At 29.7% G+C, this 21720-nt stretch overlaps 1 protein-coding gene and 1 non-coding gene across 8 annotated transcripts in view; both read left to right on the top strand.

The window, feature by feature from the left end:
- The window catches only part of LOC107436484 (CD109 antigen), a 138509-nt gene that overhangs the window by 60176 nt on the left and 56613 nt on the right, over window positions 1-21720 (top strand). For all 7 annotated transcript variants that reach the window (XM_071179415.1, XM_043040168.2, XM_071179416.1 and 4 more), the window contains exons 3-6: window positions 16482-16596; window positions 19129-19309; window positions 19388-19556; window positions 20694-20816. In XM_071179415.1, the coding sequence (XP_071035516.1) occupies window positions 16482-16596; window positions 19129-19309; window positions 19388-19556; window positions 20694-20816 (588 nt within the window). The remainder of the gene's footprint in view (window positions 1-16481; window positions 16597-19128; window positions 19310-19387; window positions 19557-20693; window positions 20817-21720) is intronic.
- Window positions 17049-17137, top strand: TRNAM-CAU (transfer RNA methionine (anticodon CAU)). Its single transcript is given in 2 exon segments — window positions 17049-17085; window positions 17102-17137. It is a non-coding gene; the product is annotated as a tRNA-Met (tRNA).

Below are 21720 nucleotides of genomic sequence, written 5' to 3'. Positions count from 1 at the left end.
AGCGGTTAACGTTTTTTTATAAGTGAATTCTTTGAGGGTCATCTAGGTAGCTGCTCGTCGGAAGGTAATTGACCAAGGGGTTAAGTCATCCATGGATACACTTCTCTGTTTTTTTTTTGTTTTTTTTAGGATGCATGGAGAAAAAAGTGTATGAAAATTGCTAACGCCCCACAAATAAAAAATTCATTCCATGCCTCGTTTTTTTTTCTTTTACAGAGGTATAGTGTTGCTATCTCTTCGGGAAAAATATTCAAAGAGGAATATAAAAAAAAAAGTAAAACGAGAACAAGTAGGGAAAAAAAAGGATTTACCACAGTTTTTTAGGCTGATTGTTCTCTAATGAAACAGTACAAGCAAATGTTACACACATAGGAGAAAAGAGAAACGCAATGGAGTTCAGTTAGCAATAGACCACCTTTTATGGTGATTTGGAAAGCAATTATCGAACTTCTTTTTAATAAAGCATACGCTTTTAATTATTGATATGTTATTTTTTATTTATTATTTTTTTTTGCTATTATATAATAAGCACAGCTCAGAAAAAAAATCTAAACAAATCCTACGAGACATTTTTCATAAAAATTAAAAAAATTTATACTATTATAATGTGACTTAATAATAAAAAAACTGATGCCCTATATTTGATTTTTGCGGGAACTAAAGATGTTATGATTTAGTATTTTCAATAGAAAACTTATTTTTAATAAAAATATTCAAACTTACATTTTGTTTTCATTGTTCGCTATTATCGTTTCAAATAAAAAAAAAGTTAAAACTAAAAATCTTAATTTTTTATTTTTGTTGTTATTAAAAAAATTATAAATCACAATCTAAATCTTATTCTCAATGTGCCAAAGATAAATTAATATAAAATATTCAAAAATGCATAAAATTTGAAATTTATGGAGTTGTTTCTTTATAGAGTTTGAAAAACAGTGTTTTGATGTTTGAAAAATGATAATGGATTAAAAAAAAAGCATTCTAAGATTTAGTACCAATTAAAAATTCAAACGAAGACAACATGTTTAATTTATGAAAATTCATAAAACCGTTTCGAATATTCTGAATGAAATTATCTCTGAGTATAGTATGTTTCGCGTTGCAAAAAGCCGGATGATAAAATAATAAAAAAAGGGACATAAAATAAGTGTTAAAAGTATTCTCTCCGAAAACGTGATTTCAAGTTTGGTTGTTAACCGCTCGACAGGTGAAAAACTCGAAGAAGGTCAAATTACGAATTTTCAGTTGAATATGTGGACAAACGACAAGTGTGTCTCAAACTACAACCATTAATTTCGAGTTCATTGAAAAAAGAGAAAAACGTTCAGCGAAATTTGAGAATGAATCACACAACCTGACTTCATTAATAATTTGGCGACTTAACCGCACACAAAGAAGCGGGCTTTAACCCTTTGTGAAACTAAAAATGGCCATAAGCAGAAATGAGGTAGATTGTTAGAGTAGTTTCTAGAACTTTTTAAGTTTTCCCTTTCTACGAGAAAAGTTCTAATTTTTCGAGTAAAAGAATAAGAGAAAAGTGATGAAGGCCATCAAGTTAAAGAGTATAGTAAAAGAAAACGAAAAAAGATGATGATAATAACCGTGAAATGTTATGGGCCAAGAAAATTTGAAAAAGAACTACTGAGGTAATGGAACAGAAAAATGAACTCCCATTGTGAAACATGCGTATTATGAAAATTTATGTGGTTAAAATATATATATATATTTTTAAATCGAAAATGCAACAGATTGACTTTATATTGAGGTGAGTATGCAAACGAATTTATATGATCAAAATAAATTTTTATGAATTATTATATGAATTACTGCATGCGTTAATTTTATAACCGTCGTTGAACAGACGATTCAGTGTTGAGTTAGCAACAACCAATATTCAACTCCGTGGTCTTGCAATTTTGAACTCAATCCAGAAGGCAAGGGAATTCATGGGATCAAGTATTGGGAGTAATTTGCCTTCGTAGAGGATTTTTTGAGGAAATTAATTCGCATTTGCGTTACATGGAGAGGAAAACCATGAAAACTTCCATCGGCTAGCCTGACGATTCAAACCCATTCTCCGTCTACCACTGAGGATACTTTACGTCAGCACTGTGGTCGGTGCGTGCAGTGTGTGGAATTCGTATCGACCAGTCACCCCTGGGATTCAAACCGGGGTCATCTTAGAGGGAGGCCAGCACTTTATCCTCCGAGCCACCATGCTTCAACTTAAATTATTTTATATATTTCTTTATTTTATCACCTCATGTATATGCACGAATTCCTTAAAAAGTTTTAGCTAATAATTAATAGGATGGTTAAAAAATTTAACTTGAGAAAATCATGAGAAAACAAACTTGATTCATTAGTCTTATATAATGAATTTGGTCTCGTTCCGCTTTTATTATATTGGTAGAAACTGGTGAAAATGAAATAAAGCATGCAATGAAAGTCACTCAAATTGCTTTAAGCCAAAAGAAATACTCGAAAGGAAAGTACTTTTTTTAAAATTCAGTTCGTTTTAAAAAAAGATGGCTTATTGCGTTACATCATCAATTTGCAAAAGCGAGATTTTTTTATTTTAGCGAGAAAAGCGAGAAAATTTTATTTTAAAATCTAGAAAAGTATATGGAACACTTGGAATGTTTGACCTTCTGGAAAGTGGGACAAAGCTGCTCTAATTTTTTTAATTATTACTATTTTTTTTTCAATAAAAAAATATATATAAAATGTTAAATACCAGACATCAGCACAATAATCATCGTATGTATCGGGAGTTAAAAACATGTTTTTAAACATACTCTTACGATCTCATATTTAAAACAAATCTTTAGTTAAAGGACAGACTAAGTTACCCCGCACAGTGGGCCAGCATCCAAGGTTTCGTGGCTAAAATTAGTATTTCGATAAAATTTGTTTCAAAATTTGGTTTTTTTTATTTAAGGGTTTTTATATGCAGGAAAATTGAATTCATAGCAGAAATTTTGAAGTACCCTAAAAATACATAAAAAAACAAGATGGCGGTTGAAATATGGCGAGCAAAAATAAAATAATAAATAACATAGTACGTTTAAATAATTAAATATAGCAGTGAAAATATAATAATTTTCGTAATTTTATAATAAAAATGAAAAGCAAATTATATTTCCGTAGTAATATTACAAAATAACGCGAAAACATGAAAAAAACATAATTTTTGTTTTTCGGTATATTTAGTCCACCTTTGCAATACGGGCAAAATGGGGCAGGTTTCTTCGAAAGAAGAAACATCAAAGAAGACAACAANTCGCCAATAGCCCATCGTGCAGCTCTAGTGCGACGTAAATTAACTACAACAACAATAACAACAACTGAATTACTGTATGCGTTAATTTTATAACCGTCGTTGAACAGCCGATTTAGTGTTGAGTTAGCGACAACCGATATTTAACTCCGTGGTCTTGCAATTTTGAACTTATTCCAGTAGACAAGGGAATTCATGGGATCAAGTATTGGGAGTAATTTGCCTTTGTAGAGGACTTTTTGATGGAACTAATTCGCCTTTGCATTGCATGGAGAGGAAAACCACGAAAACTTCCATCGGTTAGCCTGACGATTCAAACCCATTCTCCGTCTACAAATGAGGATACTTTACGTCAGCACTGTTGTCGGTGCGTGCAGTGTGTGGAATTCGTATCGACCAGTCACCGCTGGGATTCAAACCGGTGTCATCTTATTGGGAGGCCAGCACTTTATCCTCCGAGCCACCATGCTTCAACTTAAATTATTTTATATATTTCTTTATTTTATCACCTCATGTATATGCACGAATTCTTTAGAAAATTCAGCTAATAATTAATAGGATGGTTAAAAATTTTAACGTGAAAAAATCATGAGTAAACAAACTTGATTCAAGTCTTATATAAACAAACTTCGTCTCGCACAGCTTTTATTAAACTGATAGCAACTGGAGAAAATGAAATAAAGCATGCACTGAAAGTCACTCAAATTGCTTTAAGCCGAAAGAAATACTTGAAAGGAAAGTACTTTTTAAATTCAGTTCGTTTTAATAAAGATGGCTTATTGCATTACATCATCAATTTGCAAAAGCGAGATAAAATTAAATAATTTTATTTTTAAATCTAGAAAAGTATATGGAACACTTGGAATGTTTGACCATCTGGAAAGTGGGACAAAGCTGCTCTAATTTTTTAGTTATTACTAATTTTTTTCAAAGAAAATAATAATATGAAAATGTTAAATATCAGACATCAGCACAATAATCATCGTATGCATCGGGATTGAAAAACATGTTTTTAAGCACACTTTTATGATCTCATATTTAAAACAAATCTTTAGTTAAAGGACAGACTTCAAATACTTTTATAAATTACACCGCACAGTGGGCCAGCATCCAAGGTTTCGTGGCCAAGATTAGTATTTCGATAAAATTTGTTTCAAAATTTGGAGGTTTTATAAGCAGGTAAATTGAATTCATAGTTGAAATTTTGAAATACGCTAAAAATACCCCCCCCCCCCCAANCCCCCCCCCCCAAAAAAAAAATGGCGGCTGAAATATGGCGAGCAGAAATAAAATAAAAAATAATACAGTACGTTTAAATAATTAAATTTCCGAAGCAATATTACAAAATAACGCCAATTAATTACAAAATAATGCGAAAACATGAAAAAAAAACCTAATTTTTGTTTTTCGGTATATTTAGTCCACCTTTGCAATACGGGCGGGCAAAATGGGGCAGGTTTCTTCGAAAGAAGAAACATCAAAGAAGACAACAAAAAGAAGTTTAGCTAATTACCTCGTAAAACTTTTTGGAACTAAGTTTCGAAAGTCATTCAGGCATTGTAAAATGTCAAATGATAAGATATCAACTATAAGTTTGTCAAGAGTATTAACTAATCCAACAAACTGAAAAATTGTACTATAATATCAGACTAATTACTCTGATAAAAATGCAACAATAAGGTGAAATTCCTATATAATTTCTGGAAAAAAATTTAAAAGTTACATTTAAAAAAATTTTTTTAACATATTTTTCATTACATTGTACTCTTGTCGGTCCAAAAAGTAAATTATAATGTTTGGAATGATTATGAATACTTAATTTGGGCTATATTGAAACTGCCTACACATATTTTAATGGAAATTTAATTTTTTACATTTGACCAAAGATCATGGTCTTCTGACCCACAGTGCACCGTGAAAAAGAAGTGTGGTCAAAACTACAAGAATATGATAAAATTTACGGTGTTTCTGACTTAATGGGAACATGTAAAAGCTAGGGAATTTTTGCATAAGTGTAAAATTAACATAAAACATGGTTTGGTAACATGCGATAAATTTATCATGATATCTTAGAGCATGGCATGAAAACCATTTATTCGGTTAAATTTACTTTTAGTTTTGTACTTTTTACTAAATATGTGGTACTAAACTATTATTTCAAAAATCAAAAATTCGGGAAACCGTTACCAAATGAACGAAAAAATTACGAAAAGAATGGTTTAAATACCATATATTTTTGTGCTATTAACCAGAATTATGATTTATTTAAACCAAAAATTTCATTACCATGCAGTAAGGTATGTTTTTTTTTTTATCAGAATTGTTTTCTTCGTATAGCATTAACAATTAATAAAATTATTAAAATTGACATAGAGACGCAATTTCTCTGAATAAACAAATATTTTTCATCGGATTTGAGTTTTTCATACTAAAAAAGTGAGGTTTGGAAATAATTTAGTCGGGAAAGATATCAAAAATTCGGTCAGAAAAAATGTACTTTTGCGGAATGGCTAAAAAATATATAAAATCTGCACATTCAAAATAAATATACGCATTTAAATTAAAAATATTTTTAAAAATCCTATCTCGCATCTTAATTTAAATAAAACTCAATTTTTTTTATTAATAGGATTAATAGCATTTTTCTTTTAAATAATGAAAGATTCCTAGCTCTTGGAGCTCTTTGATAATCATATTTAAAAAATTTAGTGAATTTGCTCTGTTCCCCTTCCCCCACACTCTTACGAAATGACAGTAAGATGATTGATACTAATTAACTGGTGATGTAATTCTCCTACATTGATTTCCCGTTTTAATTCAATACAAAGTTTAATCATCATTATGAATTCTATTAATTCTCGTAAAAGAAAACAAATATTGGAATCAAGTACCAAAACGACATCTACACGTCTTATACCCACAGAGAAAATGAGCTAACCTTGCAAAAATGTAAAAAAAATATTCCCTAATATAAGAACACTTATAATTACTCTTAATTGCACAAAAGGCCATCAAAAGAAATGAAATCTTCACTGGATAGACCATAAAGAATGGGAGCTTTAACGGACAGTACGTTGCACTTCAAGAAAGTTGAAGGACGGGGTTTAAGTTTGTCATTAATTTGTGTTCCGAGTGACGAGGGAGGGAGAGAGGTTTTCATTGTTCTATTTATCGCAGATGAAAGCTTGTTTATGGAAATTAATCGAAAAAACTTTCTTCCTTTAATTAATTTAACTGGATACATCTCTATTTTAAACAATTGGCTGGAAGAGTTAAGTCAACTTACTATTTGTTTTCAACTGTCTCAGTGTACATTTTTCATTAGCGGTAATTTGCTTTTAAATAAATAAATAAAAAAAGGTATTTGTCTTTTTATCAAGGGATAATCTTGGCAAAATAAAAATGATATATGAATTATACATACTCTGAGTCGTGATGGTTCAGGGGATAAAGCGTTCGCCTTCCAATGAGGTGAACCGGGTTCGAATCCCAGTCGATACGAATTCCGCATCCGGCTTGCACCGATCACAGTGTTAACGTGAACTATCCTCAGTGGTAGACGGATCATGGGTTAGAGTCCCCATGCCATCAGGGTAACCGTGGGAGATTGTCGTGGCTTTCCTCTCCATATAACTCAAATGTGGATTAGTTCCCTCAAAAAGTCCTCCACGAAGGCAAATTTCTCCCAATACTCGATCCAGGAGTTCCCTTGTCTTCTGGATAGGGTTCAAAGTCACAAAGCTACGGAGTTGAACATTAGTAATCGTAAACCCATAAAATTGGGTCGGCTGTTCAACGACGGTTATAAAATAAAATAAAATTATACATACACTGAGCATGGTCAAAACTACCAAAATATGGCTCTGTAATTCCCAAGCTCTTTAGTTAATGAATTTGGTAAAATTGACAGTAAAAAAAGTTTTTTAAAATATGTGATAAAATTTGGTAAATGAGGTAAAATGCTTGAAATTTTAGCATGGTACATTAGAGCATCGCTTAAAAACAATTTATTTCTTAAAATTTACTTTTCAGTTATGGATTTTTTACTAACTGTGTGGTATTCAGAACTATAATTTTGAAAACCAGAATTTTCGGTAAACAGTTACAATATATCGTATCTGCTCTATTGGAACACCAAAATGGACGGTAAATTTTACCGACTCTATTTTGGTAAAATTAACAATAAAATATTGTTTCATAATATGCGCTAAAGTTTGGTAAACATGATAAACTAATGGTAATTTTATCATGGAGAGAACGTGGCGTAAAAAAATTTTTTTCTCGTTAAATTTACTTTTCAGTTTCATATTTGGTTCTAAATGTGTGGTAATAAGAACTATAACTTTAAAAACTAGAACTTCCGATTAATTGTAACCATATGAAAGGAAAAATTATAAAATGGATGGTTCAAATTCCGCTTATATTTTGGTGTTATTAACCAGAATTATAGTCTTCTTTACCAGAAATGTCATTATATGCTGTGTTAATACATTAAAATAAGCCTTCCGAATAAAAAAAGTTAAATAATTTTGTTAACGCTATAAACTATAACGTTAAACGTTAAATTATAATTTTCTTCTGTAAAATCTTTTCTAAAAGGTTAAATTTATCCACTTGATCGTGAAGTTTAAAATCGAAACCAAAGTTCTCGAAACCATCATAAAAATTGCAAACTTCAAAGTGGAAATGTAGTTTTTTGAATTTTTTAATCATTCATATCATACTTAAGAACGACAGTTGTAAAATTTTAAAATTCTACAGATTCCCTAAAATCTTAAAAGAATTTTAAAATTTCCCAACTTAAATTGAATTAAGGCTGGTTCTCATAAATTTTATCCTCTACTAGAATTGTAGATCTAAATTGAAACGGAGTTTTTGTAGGTTTTTCATGAAGATGTTCGCAGGAAGTAAATTTGTAAAATATCAAATACCAAATTTTTTTTAAATGTGCATTTGATCCGTTCATTTCGAATCAAATGTTTTTTACAGCAATTATTTCTAACTACTAATATTTAATAAAATTTGAGAATGATAGAAGGTTTTTTGTAAAAAAACAATAAAAAAACACTGTTTTTATATCATTTTTTCCCTTCATTTTAGCCTAAAGGTAAAAGTTACTACTATGCTTAATATTTATAGTGTTTCATATTCTAATCGTTGAGTTACTTTATGTAGAGTTTAGCTAAAATTAAGGTAACGAGTTTTGTTACTTACAATTTTTATATCTTTTCTAGAACGAATATTTTCAACGGTTATTGTTAAAACACCGAACAATATCATCAAGTAAAACATATTCCTAAATGTAAATTTTGTGCCAAGAGCACTGTAAAAAATAGATATCTAAAAATCACAATATTTTCTTCGCTATTGATGAAACCATTTCCAAGAAATGCCACAAGTGAACATTTCATTAAATTGCGGAAATTACTATATTTGCTTGTCGTAAACTTCGTTAAAACCATTTGGCATAATTCAGCACGCAAAGTAGCACATTATGATTAGAAAATACAGTGTGAAATAAAAGGAGTACGGTTTAATAAGTACTCATTTATTGCCAAGAATCAAAACCCGAGATCGGCTTGTCAAGTGCTTATCAAGCGAGTGTACTAATTCCAGTACCACATTTTTAGATAGCTAATTAATCTAGCTGTTCAAATGGTTTTAAAATATCAAATTTAAAAATAAATACCAGAAAACTTCCAGAAAGAACTAAGATGAAATTTCGTTAAGAATCACGTGATTTCGATACCGAATGCTTATCAAAAATAATGAAATACTGATCGCGGAACAGTCGAAAATGAAATTTCTGAGAGTGAAACAGCTACTTCAAACTTTTTTTTGGAACATTACGCCCGATTCATGTTCTTTTAAAATTACAGTTACAGCCCTCCTTTATCTAATATTTCTTTTTTTCGGCTGTACACACTAATCAAACACTTTTGAATCATACTTTTCAAGAAAGATACAGCACACGAATTAGTGATCTCTATCTTGTGGAAACAAGAAACGCCTATCTGTCAACTGATAAGCCCGATTTTAACACAGGCTAATTACTACTTATTACCACAAAAGAACCCAACATTATCCTCTACCCGTAAATACCCCCAGTTCATGAACCCGTAATTGAATAAAATTTCTCATCCGTCTCTTTTTCTTGCAAAGGTTTCCACTTACTTGATCATCAACATCGCTACTTTTAAAAAAAAGACCCGCCTCAAATTCAAAATATCTTGCACCTGCTTCTACCATATCCACTCGTGACGTTCAATATCTTTTAATCAAGCTCTGCGGAGCTAGCCGAAGACTTCTGCAACTTGCACGTTTCAACTAATCAGGCTTTTGTTTCTTGTTCGGAGGCATACGGAACTAAGTTCTCAACCCTTTTGTTGACTGGAATGTCTTGTATAGTCTTATTACTTATTATAATAAGAAATTAAGATAAAAACTTTTTTTTGGCTTTACGTATTTGTGTATTTATTTACATTGTACGAAATAACTCTAATTGCTCCCCTTGAAAAAAAAATGGTTTGCAAAAATCTCAATAATTTCAATTGGAAGGGCGCTGGACTCTTGTTCGAGAGAACAGGAGTTCGAATCCAGCAGGCAGAAAAATCCCCGAGTAATGGTGTATGTTACTGGCGTACGTTAAATCTGCCAGGCTCACAAAGTTCTCCACGTTTCCATAACAAAACAGAAACTCTGGGGGGTACTGATCCAGGACTTCCTTTGTCTTCTGGATTGGGTTCAAAATTATAATAAGTTACGAAGTTAAACTTTGGTAGTCGTAGATTCAAATTTAGGTCGGTTGCTCAACGACGGTTATAAAATGATTTCAGTTGAGAGTTGTGGTGGCTCGGGGGATAGAGAGCTCGCCTTCCAATGAGGTGACCCGAGTTCGAATCCCAGTGATGGCTGGTCGTTACAAATTCCGCACCCGGCTCTCACCAACCAATGTGCTGACGTAAAGTATTCTCAGTGGTAGGCGGTTCGCGGGTTAGATTCCCCTTGTCGTCAGACTAACCGTGGGAAGTTAATGGAAATGATGGTTAGTTCCATCTTAGATTCCTCCACACAGGCTAATTTCTCCCAATACTTGATCCAGGAGTTTCATTGTCTTCTGGATTGGGTTCAAAATTAAAAGGTTACGGAGTTGAACATATGCAGTCAGAAACCCAAAATTGGGTTGGCAGTTTGACAAAAGCTATAAAATAAAATAAAATAATTTCAGTAGGCTCGGATTGGTTTCGGGAATGGAACGCTCGCCTCCAAACGAGGTGGCCCAGGTTCGATTCCAGCTTTGGCTGGTCGATACGAGCATAATTTATTTAAAATATTGTCTTTATTTTTTTTAATTGCTACTTTTTTGTTTTAATTTTACATAAATAAGTTCATATAAATAATTGAAATATAAAATAAATTATAAATTATTGATTAGATATCAATATAATTATTACCAGTTACTCCCAGAACCCCTGAAAATGCTTCCATGGAACCCTGGAGTTCCTTTTATCATCTTTTGGGTACCGCAGGTGTTAATGGTTTTCGCACCAATAGCTTCTTTCTTTCCGCGCCATTTTATTTATTTTTAAGCCACTCAAAATTTTATGGAAGTTCCGTGTTAAAAATGATTTAAATATGTAAATTGTGGTAAGGTCTCTTATTCGAATTAGGGATTAATAGATACCGAAATCCGCCGCACGAGCGCTGACAAAAACAGTTAATAAATCGCACAGAGCCTTTGATAGAATAAACATTTTGAATAAAATTTAAAATACGTATGAAATTCAGAGAATCCAGGGGGAAAAAACTGGTGACAAGGTGGAACTTAAAAAACAAAAACTGAGAGAAGAGAAATTGATAAGCCTCTTTCTTATTCCTGAGTGAAAAAATTTTTTTTTCGATTGTAAAACGTGACTTTAGGGATGAAAAGTTTTATTTTACGATTTATATGTTTCCAGTCACGTTATTTGGAAGAAATTTTTTAGGTTTAATTTATTATATTATTTCGAGTTCTGCGCGATCTATTTGAAAAAGCCATTAGGAAATACGATCGTTTTCGTCTTTTTTTTTCTTTCTTTTTTCGGTATAAAGAATCGATAATAAGGTAACAAATTAATTGCTTTTATTATTTATCATAATTTACTAATATTTATTAACAAATACTAAAGAAAGATTTAAAATTATTCTAAGGTGTAAAATTGTGAGCATTTTGCTTTTTTTATATCTTTCAACTGTGTATATGCTATGTGCATGGTAAAATAAAATGAAACATTCTTTCAATCACTATAGTGATCTCAATATAGAGTGTACTAGAATTATTTGTTGAGCGTTTGTTAGTAATAATAATAATGAGATAATAATGCTTGAAATAATAATGCAATAATAATGATATTTTTTTAAAATATTTTTTATAAATTTTGATTGATATGTAAATAAACTTAAAACAATTTGAAACCCAAGACAAAATTTTATGTAGCACAAATATTAAAGTTGAAAACTAAATGGAACTAAGACTTAAATTAGTTCAACCGATTTTAAGTCTACACATGCCAATTTAATCGAACAGAATTGTTAGAATGAAAAAGTTAATGTCAATTTCCTTTTAAAACATATTAACGAAAATAATTAATGCAAATTGATGCATACTTTTTATTAAATATTTGTGAACAACAAAATATATTATTTTATTGCTTAAAAATATTTAAACTATTTAGGAAAAAATGTTTAATGATGCAGTGTCGCTTCTTGATAGATTTGAAGGTTGATAGTTTTTTTTTGTTGAAAGATTACGTAATAATCCTAAAATGACAACCAAAATAACTGAAAAACTAAATTTGGTTACATCGTAATTTTTAATACTGAGTATATGATCGAAATATGCTTCATGGATAATTTTTACGCTATTGTGAAATTTTAACACGAAAACAGGATAATCAATAAATCATTATTTTTATACCTAAATTTTAAACAATCGAGATTGAAAGGATTCAAAATGAAATTTTTTTTTAAAAAAATAGAGAAAGAAAAGAAAACGCATTATAGGTTTGACAAAAATGAATGCCGTTTTAAAGAAAGTAAAACTGCCCTTAATATATATTTTTGAAATATTTATCTTTTATATAATTAAAAAAACATACACATATTTAATTAATTGTTTTGAGACGCTGTGGCTGAGAAAATAGAGCCCTTGCCTCCCAACGAGGCGACCCAGGTTCGCTTCCCAGCCACTACTTGTTGATATGAATTCTGCTTCCACCTCGCATCGACCACAGTTCTGACGTAAAATATCCTCAGTGGTAGACGTATCCTGGGTTAGAACCCCTTTACAGTCGTGGTAAATCTGGAGGTTTCCGTGGTTTTCTTCTTGTAACGCAAGGGTGGTTTAGTTCCAACAAAAAATCCTTCATGAAGGCTAGTTTGTCCCAATGCTTCACCCAAGTATTTCCTTGCCTTTTTATTTTGCTACTTGATCTATATTTTTGTAAAATTAATTAAAAATGAAACTAAAAAAAAGTATCCATATTAGAGTTCACAAATTTTTAAGCAGAAAAAAATGCTACCAAACTCTGACGAAAGACATAACTCGTTTTATCGCCAGATGAATATCGAAGTTGTTTCTAATAATCACCTTCACCATATTCTTTATTGTTTCCTCCAGCAATCAAACAGGTTTTAGTGTTTTTTAGTGATGCTTTCCTTTATATCTTTAGTACTAATTCGCCTTATATTGATAGCGTTTTTTCATTGCCTAACTATAAACTAGATATATATGCTCGACCCCCTGAGTGAATACTTTTTTTTAATTTTTTTGGATATGATTCTAAACATATATTTAAATGCTGGAATTAGGGAATATTTGACTACTCATTATGTATATTATTTATTTATTATTTATATATTTATTATTTATATATTTATTATTTACATATATATTATTTATATATTTATTATTTATACATTTATTATTTATGTATTTATTATTTATATATTTATTATTTATGTATTTATTATTTATATATTTATTATTTCATTATTTATTATTACCGAAGTGCTTATTCTGTGCACATATTTAGTGGCAAAAGTTTCCTAAAAGTGGATAAGCGATGAAAGTTAATAAGTAAATGGAGTCAATTAATTAAAAAATTAACATGAAGCAATAGGTTTAGTTTTTAAGAATAAAACTAATAAAAATTAATAAAGAGAACGAAAAAAAATTCTGTATGTTTATATGAAAGTATCCACATGTTTTTTTTTCTTTCCTAAGACCCCAATTTTTCTCAAGATATACTGCACAATACAGTCAAATAAATTAACTGAACAAAATAAGCTCTTATTTTTATTTTTCGTCAAAAGAATATGCAACAAAACTTTTCTCAGTAAATGAAAAGTAAGATTTAAATGGCGACATAATAACTGGATATTTTACCTTCAAAATCATTTGTTACGGTAACCCTAAACAGGTGTTTTCTTCCTTTTTGTTATTTCTCACATACACGATTTTATTTTCAAGGGCAAGAAACTCCTGCTTTTCTGCTTGTGATTTATCCGGCCATCAACACCGGATTCTAATTATTTCGTTGGCTACCGCTCCTCCTACACCCTCCTAATTTCCTTAATTATTTTCTAGATTTTTATTTTGTTAATCTTAAAGCATTATTTTGTTTATTTTAATGACATTGATAGATTTTACAACAGCGCGGAACAGACATGCAACTTAAAGAAAAATATAAAAGGCTAAAAAACTGAAAAATTCTAACTTGAATCTGTAGAAACATGTTTACATAAAAGCGAAAATCAATCTAGATATATTTTCGCTGATAACTCGAGAACGGCGCCGTTTTGGATCATGGACATGCAACAAAAAGAAATATATAAAAGGCTGAAAAATTGATAAAATTCTAAGTTGAATCTATAGAAACAAGTTTACATAAAAGCGAAAATCTGTCCAGAAGTATTTTCGCTGATAACTTGAGAACGGCGCCGTTTTGGATCATAGACATGCAACTAAAAGAAATATATAAGAGGCTGAAAAATTGATAAAATTCTAAGTTGAATCTATAGAAACATGTTTACATAAAAGCGAAAATCTGTCTAGATGTATATCCGCTGATAACTCGAGTACTGGAGCGCCGTTTTGGATCATAGACATGCAAGTTAAAGAATAATATAAAAGGCTGAAAAACTGAAAAATTCTAAGTTGAATCTATGGAAACATGTTTACATAAAAGCGAAAATCCGTCTAGATGTATTTTCGCTGATAACTCGAGAACGGGAGGGCCGTTTTGGATCATAGACATGCAACTTAAAGAATAATATAAAAGGCTGAAAAACTGAAAAATTCTAAGTTGAATCTATGGAAACATGTTTACATAAAAGCGAAAATCCGTCTAGATGTATTTTCGCTGATAACTCGAGAACGGGAGGGCCGTTTTGGATCATAGACATGCAACTTAAAGAATAATATAAAAGGCTGAAAAACTGAAAAATTCTAAGTTGAATCTATGGAAACATGTTTACATAAAAGCGAAAACCTGCTAGATGTATTTTCGCTGATAACTCGAGAACTGGAGCGCCGTTTTGGATCGGATTTTTTTTCACCACTTGGCAAATTTTCCAAGAAATGGTTTTTAAATAAATACCTTTTACTGGCGTTATGAGATTCGGGCATAGTAACAAAATTACGAATTTCTTGAAAACCGTTGTTATAGATTAAAACATGCGCGTCATGGAAGTAGCAATTTTAAAAAATATTTAAAAAAAATAGAAGCAGATGAAACCACGAGGAAAAATTAAATATCCTTTAAGCTCGCTAAACCCATAGTTTCAGTAAAGTAAAGCGGGCTAGAAACAAATACGTAGGCTAACATAAGTTATCGAAATATTATATTTCATCATCCCGTTAGTGGTGATTTTCAACATAAATATGCATATACTTATTCGTCCAAATGGCATTTCATTTTTAAGATTTTTAAATCTATTAAATTCTTATACTAAAGCATTTTAATACCCGCCTATAGTTAATTATAATTAATTGTTCACATCATTTTTTATCACGAATTTTAAATTTACAAACTTTATGTTGTCGTTGGCCATAAAGGGAGAGTGGGTGAGATTTTTATAGTCGTGAATATTATACAAAGCGATAATTATTGAATACAAAACTATTGTGGATGCTGCTAAATTTTATTTTGGATAACAAAATATTGACACCAATTAGATTAATTGCGAAAATATCGCGATATATTTTTGATAAAGCATTGCGATATTAAAATTCGTACTCAATAACCATGGGTGTTAAGGTTTGTGTGGGTTAAGTGCCTGGTTACATAGATTAAGTAACCGGGGAATATGAAGGGAATCAACTAATGGCGAGTTCTTACTGAAGTACAGAAGTATTAACAAATCAGTAATCTGAACGAATAAAAATCGGTAAGTAAAATACAAATCGGAAATAATAGTCGACATGTTTCAAGCGCTCAAAAATAGGCGCCCATTTCCATGACTTGCTAGATGTGAATGAGAAGAAATCGTAAATTTTCTTTTCATTCACGTCTGGCAAGTCTTGAAAATGGGAGCCTTTTTTTGAGCGTTTGAAACATGTCGATTATTATTTCTGATTTGTATGTTTTTGACGCGAAGGAAGTTTTCAAAAAGTAATATCTTCGGGCTTTATTTTCTTGCGATTATTTACTTAATTTGGTAATAATTTGTTCTAGAATTATTAACTGTTAAACTAGAGAATTATTAACTGTTACATATTTATTTCATTTCTCATAGGATTTAAGATGATTCTCTGGTGGATCTTCATTCTAACATGGATATTTATGCGATTATTTATTTAATTCGGTAATTTGTTCGAGAATTATTAACTGTTAAACTAGAGAATTATTAACTGTTATATATTTATTTTATTTCTCATAGGATTTAAGATGATTCTAAGGTGGATCTTCATTCTAACATGGATATTTATGCGATTATTTATTTAATTCGGTAATTTGTTCGAGAATTATTAACTGTTAAACTAGAGAATTAGTAACAGTTATGTATTTATTTTATTTCTCACAGAATTTAAGTTGATTCTCAGGTGGATCTTTATTCTAGCATACATGTTTAAGCGATTATTTATTTAATTCGGTAATTTGTTCGAGAATTATTAACTGTTAAACTAGAGAATTATTAACAGTTATTTTATTTCTCATAGGATTTAAGATGATTCTCAGGTGGATCTTCATTCTAGCATGGATACCGACACTACTTTGTCTTATTCAAGATTCCTATGAAGAAAGCATTAGTCCTCAGAGAATAAAGCACGAACCGTAAGTCCCTTTGTTTTTTTTATGTAACAATCTTCGTATTTTATGTTACTTTCTCTTCCTTATTTGGAATCTATTGAGGTGTAAACGCATGGAACTTAAATTTTAACTTCACTTTAAAGTTTGTATCGCTTTAAATTTAAAAAATTAAATTATGAACATGTGTCTTTTGCCTGGAATTTAAAGTAAATATCGAAATAATGAATTTATCTTTTGAATGAACTCTCTTATAAATGTTTAATAATTTAAATGTAAAAGGTAAATGGCGTGCTGAACAAGAAAAAAAAATGCTAAAATATTCAATTATACTTTCTATTATAGAATCTAAAAACCGGTAACAGGTTTAGTGTACATAATTGAATTCACCCAAATCTATAATGAATTAAAAGAGAATTCTAATATTAATTTTTCATGAAAATAAAGTATTAAACTGTACTTGGTTGATACAGTATCAAGCCTCGGTAGCGCAGTAGGCAGCGCGTCAGTCTCATAATCACTCTAAGGAGTAATCTGAAGGTCGTGAGTTCGATCCTCACCCGGGGCAGATTTATTTTACCATTTATCTGTGATGAAAGGTCACCAACAAATTTTTGAAAATGCATTTCTAATAAACATTTAATGACTAAAAGTAAATAAATCTTGTTTGATACTCTAAATATCTGAAATAATTTAGGCTTATTTTTTCTATCGAATGTATTTTAAACCACGCTTTAAAAACATAATTCAACTAAAGAAAAAAAAATTCAAAAAATTTAGTATTAACACAAAGAGTAAGAAATAAAAGTCAAGAATATTTTCTTGAAAATTCTCTTAATCCAAATTATCATATTTAAAAATCATTATGAAAATAGATGATTATACTACTTTTTTTTGACAGATGAACTTTTTTATTCACATGATAGAAACATCAGATTAAGCTAAATTTAATCATAATTAAGCTTTTAATTGTAACAAAACATCTTCGCTGTGAATCATGAATTATAATAGGAAATTTTTATTTAAAAAATATATGCACTGAACTTCTAACTCCTAAACTTTATATCTTTTTATTCTGTAGTGCTGCCATCTTTTGATTTTAAAAATAAACTGCAAACGATAGAAGTTGTAGTGCTGCCATCTCCTAAATATTTTTAACATTAGTAGGTTCAATTGCAACATAGAACCTTGAAGTAAAATAAATTAAGTATTTTAATATATATTAAAATTAAATTTTCATTTTTCTTTTAACTTCGTCGATTTTTATTTATGAGATTTCTTTACATTTATTTTCTTTTACATTTTTAAGTCATTTATGTCAATTTCTTAATATGACAAAAAATTTCGCTAAAGGTACAACAATTTTAATTCTTTGATTATGGTTATTATTTCTATAAGTAAAGTTATTTTTATTCTCTTGCAATATTTTAAAATTCAATTACTTCTAAAATTTAAAGTATTATTTTAATTACTTCCATTTAATAACGAGTAGTAAAGCGATCCTAAATAAACAAAGTATATCCAGATATGTCAACAAATAAGTTCTTATATTAATAATTAGTCTAGAATTTGCAAACCTGTATGGTATTAAACCGAAAATTATTCATTATTTTTAAATTGCCATTCATAAATGTTACACTTTTCTTTCATTATTTTTGTCCACTCTCTTCCCCTTTGTCGAAAAGTAAGGCACTTTAGCATGCCTCAATTGTCCCATCTCACGCCATAATCCATCAGTTCAAAAAAAAAAAAACAAAAAAAAATCATGAGCTATAAATTATCTTTTAAGTTTTAATTTTAAACTTTAACCATTAGTTTTGCATATATTTGTGAGTGTAAAAATAAAGAATAATTTTGATTAATACTTATTTTGTTGAGAAAAAAATAAATAAAAAAATAAATAAAAAAAATAATTTTAAGAGAATATTAAATTTGTGATTTTAAATACTTTATTTTCGCTAAAAACTGTACTGCTCCGCTTCTGGCTTCTTCCTGTGATTTTAAAGGTTTTATTTTAACCAGAACCTGCATTTATACGCTTCTGGTTTCCTCCTCCCTAAACGTTGCCACAAACTGTCACAATTTTACAAACCCTGTCCCTCCTCTTCAACCATAACCTCATCATCATTTCTGTTTTATTTATTTACAAAGATTAAAACTAAAATGTTTATTTTGTATTTGTTTATTCATTTTTTTTTCAATGATGTTAAAATATTTTACACTAAAATATCATTCAATGATTTTAAAATATTTTATACTAAAATATTACACAATGATGTTAAAATATTTTATACTAAAATATTATACAATGATGTTAAAATATTTTATACTAAAATATTATACAATGATGTTAAAAAATATTTTAAGGATATTTTTCGGCAATATTTAATGATGATTTATTTTTTTTTACTCTTCTTATTTTACTTCATTTATTTCGCTCTCTTTCTCTCTCTTTGCGTTGAATTTCTACTTATCATAATTGTCTTGAAGTGATTGAGTTTGTACTGTCGTTGTTCTTTATTACTATGGCAACAAAACAAAAATGCTTATCTTTTCCAGAACATATTTTGTGACCGCTTCTAAAACTGTTCGTCCTGGTCAAGTGTATAGTATATCTGTTGCTGTCTTTAAATCTTCAAGTCCAATCAGTGTTCGAGCTTCTGTACAGAGGGATGGAGTGGAATTGGCATCTGCTACTCAGGAGTGCCGATCTGGCATACCAGAAACACTCTTATTAAAAGTTAGTTTTAATTTTTCTTAAAAGCTTTGTAAATAAGACAAATATTTTATAATGTGCAAAATGATGATATGATTTCAGATTCCCCCAACTAGTCTTTTAGGAAGTTACAAATTGAAAGTAGAGGGAGATGTACATGGTGTACTGAGCGGTACTGCTTTTTATAATGAAACTGAGCTTCAATATTCTCAAAAATCTATGACTATTTTTATACAGACTGACAAACCTATATATATGCAGGATCAAACTGGTAAGTACAATATTTATTCGTTTACTGTATAAGAATGCAAAGCTCATTCAAATTACATTATTTTAATTACAGTGCAACAAATACAATGCATTGAATTTTTAAATGCAAATTTTTAAACTCAAGTTTTCAAATTTGTTTTTAGTCTAATTGTTATCTATGTATTAAAATAAGTGGTCGATTTGTTGAGAATTGTTTTAAAATGTATAAAACCCGTCATGATAAAAAATGACCTTAAATGTACTGAGAAGACGAGATTCATATGTTCGCAATCTTCGCTAATATGTGAGACTCACAATAGCGCAGCGAGTACAGAGAGCAGATAATAGGTCATATGAAACGGAAAAAAATTTACAAATTTACTATAAACATTCGGATTTATAAAATAACATAGCAAAATTCTTTAAAAACTCGCTAAAATAGGCACCTGCGAGTCTCTTAGATTCAGAAACGTCGTATTTCGACAGTTTTTCCGATAAATAAACAACAGCAATGGCAGAAACGTAAACAATTTTTATAAATAAACATGTGTATACTCAAAAAAATCCCAACTTACCTTGCATTCAACCGCGAAGTTTAAACTGAATCTTGTTAACGGTTCAAAACGTTTTTTTTTTATGCAACTGTCATCTTATGTATGAAAAACGTATAAAAAAACCACTTTTTCTGTAATAAAACGGGGTTTGTCTTTAGTTTATAAGTGAAATATTAATACCTATTGACAATACCTATTATAAATTCTTTTCAAATAATGAAAAGAAGAATTCAATAAAAGTATTCAACATCTATATTAAAAAATAGATAAATAAATAAAATAAAATAAATAAAAAATACTACCAGAGGTCTTGCTGTTTTCCTGTGACGTCATAGCTGAATAGTGACGTCATTTCTTCTTTTGATATTCCTGGTTAGTTTACAATTGCCGCCACTTGCAAACGAATTTTTCACCATAGAATACAAATAATTATATTACTGAAATTCAATGTTGTAGAAATAAAAGTAAACATTTCAATTTATGTCCCGTTTAGCCATTAATAACCCTATAAATCAGAAATGCCACATTTTTGTTTATTTTTTATACTTTCAATTTATGCTTGTTAGTTATATTGTGGAATAAAAAAATGCATCTCTTTTATTTAGTTTTTTTCCGTGCCATACCAGTTACAACGGACATGAAAGCTTTTTCTGATGCCGTTGATGTATATGTTTTGGATCCTAGAGGCACTATCATGCAACGTTGGCTTTCTCGACAGACGAACCTAGGTAAATGTCACGTGATCTCTGATATAGAATATAAAAAATATGTTAAACACCGCGGAAAGAAATGACTAAAAAGGAAAAAGTAAAAAAAAATATATGTTTAAACGTTTTGCACAATCGTTTTTAATACGTATAAAATTTTTTACTATGTTAATATTATAATGATGTGAAGAATGAATAACACAAATAACTATTGACAATAATTTTCAATTATATTTTATATAAATCCTCAGTATGCAGAGGGCTTCTTTTTCGTTAACAGGGTGGGTAGCGTTTTTAAAAAGTGCTTGAAGGTGCTTATTTTCGATTTTCGTTTCTTAAAAGCCCTTAAAGGTGCTTTTTTCAATGGGTGTTTTTAAAAAGTGCTTAAATTTCCCCTTTTCAAAATGAGATCTTTCCTTTACCATGTTGATTTTCACTACGAATTATGCAAAAAGACACAGTTCACATTGTTCTATTCAACGTTTTCCCAATTAATTCAATCCCAATCTATTTCGGCGTATTATCTATCAGTCCGTAGCGTATGAAATTCGTTTTACAGGATTCGAAATTTCATGATTTTTGACAATTGTCAAAAACANTTTCCTTTTTTTTTTTTTTTTTGTTTGTTTTTTTCTTGATTTTTTTTTTTTACATGACGGTTAATACAATATAAAACCGTCAATTGTCAAAAACTTTCCTATCCTGCCTAATTATGAAATTTTTTTAAAGTGCTTAAAAATATATTTTGAGTGCTGGAAAAGTGCTTATTTTTTTTGAATAATTTGGCTACGAACCCTGTTTAACAAATTTTACAGATAATTATTACAAAATAGGAAGGGAGGGGGGAAAGAAATGAAATCAATATACCTTGTCAATATACCAATCAATATATATATATATATATATATATATATATATATAAAGT

This window comes from Parasteatoda tepidariorum, chromosome 4, assembly GCF_043381705.1.
Source record: "Parasteatoda tepidariorum isolate YZ-2023 chromosome 4, CAS_Ptep_4.0, whole genome shotgun sequence".
NCBI classification, from domain to species: domain Eukaryota; kingdom Metazoa; phylum Arthropoda; class Arachnida; order Araneae; family Theridiidae; genus Parasteatoda; species Parasteatoda tepidariorum.
This window is presented reverse-complemented; position numbering and strand designations above follow the sequence as displayed.